The 7427-nt window shown below is 46.2% G+C and overlaps 1 protein-coding gene across 1 annotated transcript; it reads right to left on the bottom strand.

Moving 5' to 3' along the window:
* Nucleotides 1-1149: 1149 nt before the first annotated feature.
* LOC123184596 (putative FBD-associated F-box protein At5g56440) lies at nucleotides 1150-3219 on the bottom strand. Its single transcript, XM_044596695.1, has 3 exons — nucleotides 2072-3219; nucleotides 1811-1945; nucleotides 1150-1686 (listed from the first exon to the last, which is right to left on the bottom strand). The coding sequence occupies exons 1-3, from the start codon at nucleotides 3104-3106 to the stop codon at nucleotides 1402-1404; spliced, it is 1455 nt and encodes a 484-aa protein (XP_044452630.1). The 5' UTR covers nucleotides 3107-3219; the 3' UTR covers nucleotides 1150-1401.
* Nucleotides 3220-7427: the final 4208 nt, after the last annotated feature.

The following is a 7427-nucleotide window of genomic DNA, read 5'->3' as shown; positions in this document are numbered from 1 at the left end:
ATTTCTCGTCTTTGCCAAATCATGTTCCACGAAAATTATGGTATCATAAGCGTATTGTAGTATGGACACCCCACCATCGACTAGATGTAGTACTAGTCCTACTACTTGGCCTTCCTCTTTAGCTCTTCCTATCAAAATTGCCAACATAACCGCTACTGTGCTGAACAAGATATGAAACATCGGTTCCCCCTGTCTTAGACCGTTGTGCATGTGTAAGTAGTGACATATGTCATCATTCACTTTAATACCGACACAACCTTTTTATACAAATGAACCGACTTGCTACCGCCAGGAATCTTCGAATGCCCTCATACGTAAGGACTGCGGGAGGAACCACCATTTAACCTTATAATACGCTTTTTCAAAATCCACTTTGAAGATCACCCCATCAAGCTTTTTTGAGTGGATCTCGTGAAGTGTGTTATGTAGGACAACCACACCCTCTAGTATGTTTCTGCCCAACATGAAAGCCGTCTGAGTTGGTTGCACCACACTATGTGCAATCCGTATCAATCGGTTTGTCTCAACTTTAGTAAAAAAAAATTAAAGCTCACATTGAGCAGACATATCGGCCTGAACTGCTCAATACGCACTGCCTCCTCCTTCTTTACCAACAACGTTATTGTCCCAAAGTTTAGGTGGAATAGTTGTAGATGGCCACTAAACAAGTCATGGAACATTGGCACTATTCACCCTTAATTATTACTCCGTTAATTAATCCGGATTAATTAGCTCGTTGTATTAAAAGAGGAAAGAAATCCACACTAACTGCCACACCTCAAATTACGGGAGTAATTATTTTTCTATAATTATACCCCAGATGGCGGAAGGTTGATTCAAATGATGGAAGGTTGATTTCTATTTGGTGGAAGGTTGATTTTCTATTGGCTGAAGATTAGTTTGGCAGAATTAATTTCTTGAAAAATCATTACTAGAGGCGGATGTTTGCGTCTACGGTTGGATGGGCGGCTCCCGCATCTTGTCCGCAGACCACGTCCGGACATAAAAGCGAACATATAGCAAAGCTATTTGCGGGTTAGCTTTGGAGATAACCTAAGGAACCTTCTATCTATTAGCCATAAATTGGAATAATCATGAACTCATTCTTTTTCCATAACGTCAAGGTAATTCATCATACTCACATCATTTCGGTGGAACAATGCAGACTTGCACAATTCTCAATACACTTCCACAAGGAAAGACATGTAGTTGGTATGGTTCATATATCATAGAAATTTCACAAGTAAACTTCACGTTATTAAGTACAAATAAAAGTAACCTTTCTGTTTCTACAAACTACATGGAACGACAACCGGCAACAGTTAACTGTGAAAAAAAACATAACTTATGTGCCAAAGGGGTACACAAATTGACACTTCGTCTGCGCAGTTGATCATGTGCTCACTCGGCGCCCTCAAAATAAACCAAAGCATTTGGAGAAGCTCTGTTCTTAACCATCTTGATACGTTGTCTAGAGCGCCATTCGTTGTTCCAGCTAAAAGGGACATGGAGCTTCATGGACTCTAGCGCTCTTGCGTTCAAAACAAAAAACTTGGCAAAGTTATAATCAGGTTTCTTGCCTGAATAATTTCTCACTACTACTTGCTTTAAATGTCTATCAACACACTCAACAGTAGTAGCAGCTGGATTGTCGTTCTGCTTGTTTGGAATATGGCTCATCTGTGTCTGAAAACGAAGCAAGAGAATAATTTAGAGTAGACCTACTCAACATAGGAATGGATAAATAGTGAGTACATATATGGAACCTAACTAAGATTGCAAAAAGAAAGAAAGGGTCAACCCAACTCACATTTATGTGAAGCTGTTGTAAGCAGGGAAAGCATTGGAGGACGTCAATGACATGATTTAACCTAAGACCATGGAGAACGAGCTTCAAGATCTTTACATTATGCAGCGATGACACTAGACTGCTGTCAATCATTGCCTGGATCAATCATCAAAACATGAAAGAATATTGATAATAAAAGTGGTGACTATATATGTATGTAAGTAAGATTGCAAAACAATGATATATACAGATGCCCTAAGTGGCTTCTAGATACATACGTACCTGGAGCATTGTCTTCCCAAGCTGTACGGTGGACATGATATCACTGTGCAGGCAACCCAAGATGTGAAGTTTCGGGGCAAGGAGGACACGTATGATTTGTGGACCACAATAACCTTGGTCCCAGAGCATCAGTTCCTCCAAGTTTGGAGTTTTGACAACGAGGAGTTCTTCCATCACATCACTATCTGGGTCAATGAACATGCGGAACCTTACAATAGTTTGCGAGCTGATGTGGACGCGGCGGAAGTGATAGTTTCTGTGAAGGTACAAGCTGAAGAGATTTGGAGATGCGGCGATCATGGTGTGGAGTGTGTTCTCGGAGTTTGTGATCCGGCAGAGAGTGAGGTCGATGAGATATGGGAAACTGATGCCGCCCGAGGCTAAGATATTCTCAGGGAAATGGCAGCACCCAAAGCTGGCGACGCGGAGGGAGGAAAAGCTCAGCGATGGCGGCAGCGGTGGCATCAACTCTCCAGCCTGAAGTGGTTCGGTGTTGTTCACCCGCTGGTAGCTGAAATGAAAATCCTGGAGCTGATCGAGAACCTTGGATCGGAACCAGCGGTCGAAGATGGGGTAGCGGTCTCGGTCGCCCGAGTGACGGCAAAGCGTGCTGAGAGAAAGACGACGGGCGCGTACCTCGCGTGGAGCCTCGAGGATGTCTGAGATAAGGTCGACTAGGTTGTCTCCGGTCCAGGCCATTTTGTGGAGGTCACGGTCGTCGAGGTTGAGTGGAGTGTAGTCGTGCCAGAGGTGTTTCCAGCCTTTGGAGATGGCGTTTGTGCGGGCGGCCTCGTCGATGGGGAGTGCGGAGATGATGGTGCCCAGGACGTCGTTTGGGAGGGCGGTGATGATGGTGACCTCCTCCTTCTTGGCGCCAGCAGGAGCAGGGTCCGTCGGCGGCGCCGCTTCTTCTCGGCCCTGCACCACCCGCGCCGAAGACGATCCGCCGGCGAAGCGGCAGACATGGCCCTTCTTTGGGAGGCCGCAGAGGCCGCAGCAGTATCTGGCGCGTTTCCTCGGCGCCGTCGGGGTCATGGGTTAGCCGGCGGGGTTTGGGTTCTGTGTCAATGTCTGGGAAGCTGTAGGCTGCTGGTGGGGGTCGAGGGAATGGGAAAAATGAGACGGGAGAGGGGGAAGGAGCACCGGGAGAGGGGGGAGGAGCACCGGGAGATTAGGGGGAGGAAGCTCCGCGAGGTTTTTTTAAGTCTGCGTGTGTTCTCCGTGTGATATGTGAAGGGGAGAGTTGACGTGCTCCCCGAGGTTTTTTTGGGTCAGTTTCCACTCCATACTCCTGACATCACTCGTGCTATACGGGTGGCCTAGGGCTGCCAGCAGCATTACACTTTTGTCAGCATGCAAAACAAATCAGCAGAAGATGTTCGGCACTGCACCTAAAGGTGCAACCGTGTATGTCTGATCTCTCTCCCGCTGGAGCTAGAGGACGACAAAGGTGAGTGCGTGACAAATCCCTCCTTCCAAATATCTTCCTTCCTGCCGTGCACGCTCTCCTTCCTTTTTTTCTACACCGCTCGAGCTTCAGGACGACACATGTCATGGCGGCGGCAGATCGGCAGGTGTATATGTGTGAGTGCCGCGTGCGGACGCTGATGCCGTGTGGATGGAGGCTGCACGGCAGATAGACAGGTGTGTGTGTGTGTGTGTGCGCGCGCGCGCTATTTCTGGTGTTTGTTCTCTGTACCTCAACACATTAGAAATTATGCATGGGAAGAGTTGACGTGTGCCACCGGATGACGGGATCAGTTTCCACTCCACACTTCATACCTCACTCGTGCTCTACGGGTGGCCTAGTGCTGCCAGCAGGATTCAACTCGGTTTCCTCTAGTATTACACCATTTTGTCAGCATGCAAATAAAATCAGCAGAAGATGCTCTCCCTCTTTCTGCCTCTCTCTCATAAAGAATGAAGATGTAACTTTAGGTCGAACCGTTGTATGTCTGATCTCTCTCCCGCTCGAGCTTCACGTCGACAGAGGTCATGGCCGCGGCAGACACAGGTGAGTGCCGCGTGCGGACGCCGATGCCATGTGGATGGAGGCTCCCTTTCTGGCTGGCTTGTGCTCTGCAAGGGTGGGATGTGTTCGCGTGCTCTGCTTGCTCCGGTGCGTTGTATTGTGTGTGCGTCTTGTACTCTTGTGCTAGTTTATCGCTGGATTTTTTATTTTTGTGTAAGAAACTTGTACTCCTACTTAAGAAACATGGCAAATTTTAGCATGGTCCCTCTTACATCCCCTTTTCACATGAAAGGTATGAGTACATAATAGATCCGAGCTATTGATTTGATTAAATAGTGGTCTGATTTACTCTTACCTTCTTACCTCCCATGTGAAACGAGGGGGTAAGAGGGAGCATGTTAAAATTTGTTACATAAATCAACTACCTTTGGGATGCTAGATCCCAACAAGACTACTATTCTATCCTCAACTCTAGCAAATTGTGCTAAGATTTATCAAGCCTACGCAAGCCGAGTTGTTGGCTTGCAAGTATATCCTTAAGATATTCAGGGAACCATCGGGCCTGCATATTAATATGATCAAACCGGTGGGCAAGAAAATAATGAATACAATACCGGCAACAAATTAGCTTCATGCAAGTGCAATGAAAACAAAGCCCCTGAGGTTAACTAAGCTAACATTGTATGGTAAATTACCATGTCATAAGTTGAAAGCCTACTTTGCACACATGGTTGAACAAAATACATCCTTCAAATAGTTCGCTTAACATCTCAGTCGCATTGGATTTTTGCGCCAAGGGCGCTTTGGGTCATCTAGTAAATTAATACCTACATGTTGCCTGGATTTCATAGTATCATAACATCGAATTGGTTTTCTTTAGGGCGACATAAGAGCAACTTAACCGATGCTCTGTAACTGGTTAGAGGAGTAAAAAAGTTTGGTTTGCCCTTCTAACCGGAACCTAAACGGCGCATCCTCCTCCCGTGTCGTCCACGCAGATGCATGCCACATCCCGGACCTCCCACCCCACCGCCGTCGCATCCGAATTACATCGGCATGAGGCAACACAAAAGGGAGACTTGGGTGGCGGAGATATACGAGGAATGTGTGTATCAGCTATGAACAGTATTTTTTTCCTACAAACTGCTACCTGCACATTACCTGTATTTCACAGAATGTTTGCTTTAGGGCAAAATATATGAGGACCAGCAGTTACATCATCATATATCTACAATGAGTTATGGTGGAGCAAAAAGTATACCAATCATCAGCTGACATAGCATACTAAAATTTGTCCCAAATTCATAAACTTTCAAGTATGTAGGTCAATTGAAAACTAGGAACACATGTTCTGGAAAAGAAAATCATAGGATCAGAAGTAAACTTCAAGTTATGAAGTACAAATGTATAAAAGTAACCTTTCTAATTTTGCAAACTACCACTACTAGAATTTCCGTATACGTGGGGTGTGGTTTCTTTGCCGAGAGCCAAAACACTGGCACTCGGCAAAAGCATATACGCCGAGAGTACAACTCGGCAATAGATGCTACTCGGCAAACATAGGCATTTGCCGATATCTAGTGCAAGGCACACTCAGCAAAAGGGCTAAATTCGGCAAACACACTTTTTGCCAACAGCCAAACAGTGAACCCACAGCAAAGTGTTGTCACGTGGCACATTCAGCGGCAAAAAACGGCTCGGTGACAGTGGCAATGCTTTGCCGAGAGCCTGTGGCTCTTGGCAAAGCTTTAGTCCCACCTTGCCTAAAGACGAGCAACAACACGGTTTAAATAGTCGGATAGTGCAGAAGCAGCAAATTTTGGTCTTCATTACACTCTTGTTAAGGATATGTACTGTCACTATAAATCTTCACCTGTTTTAGATAGAGAAGGTCCATAGTGACAGTCCATATTCTAATGATGGATGCCGACGCTTTTTATTAATTCAGTTTTTATTATTGGTGAGTTTTGCATCTCTGTGAGAGCAATGATCCAACCATTTAAATCCATGGCGAGAGTCTATATTCCTAATGATGGATACGAAGGGAGGGGCAAACCCTGCCATCGGGGGCGGAATTCTCGGGAACTGGCACAGTGTCATCACATAGCCCCTGTAGGGTGTGGTAAAATTTTCGGCGTGTTTCGAATAAGCCTCACCTTAGGCTGCTTGTAAACGGCACCATTTCCGAGCTAGTTGCTAGACAACGAGAAGGAACATGTCGGCCGAGAGCCAAAGCGTAGGTACTCGGCAAACACACCTACGGCGAGAGTAGCTCACGGCAAAGACAAGGACACATCAAAGATATGTTATCGGGAGGGAACATGTACAGTTTGTGAAGAAAGGCCTAGTCTCTGGGTATCGAGAGGGAACTTGTCCGATTCGGGAAGGAAATGCGGGTCATGTTGCTCCGTTGACCTCGAAACATCTCTTGCTTCAAAGGAGGTCATCGCATGGCACGTGCGAGGCGCCAACATTTTTCGGACCGGATCCAATATTTGAGACATTTATTGCTATCCAATATTTCAGCCCAAGAAATTGCAGGTCTACAAGGCGGCACATTAAATCATGGCTAGAAGCTTAATGGAAAATCCTATTTGATGTCTTTGTGACATGCATAGGCCCTGTGCAGACGGGGGAGGGGTAGCCCCACCACCGAGGGGTGAAATTACCTCATAGGCATGACTAATCCAATCATTTAAGTCCTCGGAAAATCGTACGATGCCGGAAATTCTCGGGATCTGGCACTGTGTCATGACATGGCCCCTCTAGGGAGTGGTAAAATTTTGGGCGTGTTTTGAATAGGCCTCAGCTGAGGCCGCTTGTAAAGTACAACATCTCCGAGCAAGTCTCTGGGTATCGAGAGGGAGCGTGTCTGGTTTGTGAAGGAAGTGCTTGTCCTTTTGCTCCGTTTTCCTCAAAACTTATCATGCTTTCAAAGGAGGCCATCGCATGACACGTGCTAGACCCCCGCATTTTCCGGACCCTCATGCAATATTTGATACATTTATTTCACTGCTAGGGTTTCAGCGCTGGAAATTGCAGATCTGCAAGGCGGCACATGAAATCATGACCAAAAGTTGAATGGAAAATCCTATTTAATATATTTGCGACATGCGTAGGCCTTGTATAGACGAGGGAGGGGCAGGCCCTGCCATGGGAGTCGAAATTACCTTATCGGCATGCCTGATCCAACTGTTTAAATCCTTGGACAATCGTACAATGCCGGAAATCCTCGAGATCTGGCATGACGTCATCACATGCCCCTTGTAGGATGTGGTAAACTTATGGGTGCATTTCTAATAGGCATCACCTAAGGCCGCTTATAAACCACAACATCTCCAAGCCAGTCTCTGGCTATTGAGATGGAACGTGTGATGGAACGTG

Source organism: Triticum aestivum, chromosome 2A (assembly GCF_018294505.1).
Source record: "Triticum aestivum cultivar Chinese Spring chromosome 2A, IWGSC CS RefSeq v2.1, whole genome shotgun sequence".
Taxonomy (NCBI): Eukaryota; Viridiplantae; Streptophyta; class Magnoliopsida; order Poales; family Poaceae; genus Triticum; species Triticum aestivum.
The sequence above is the reverse complement of the archived record's forward strand: the minus strand, read 5'-3'. Positions and strand labels throughout refer to the sequence as shown.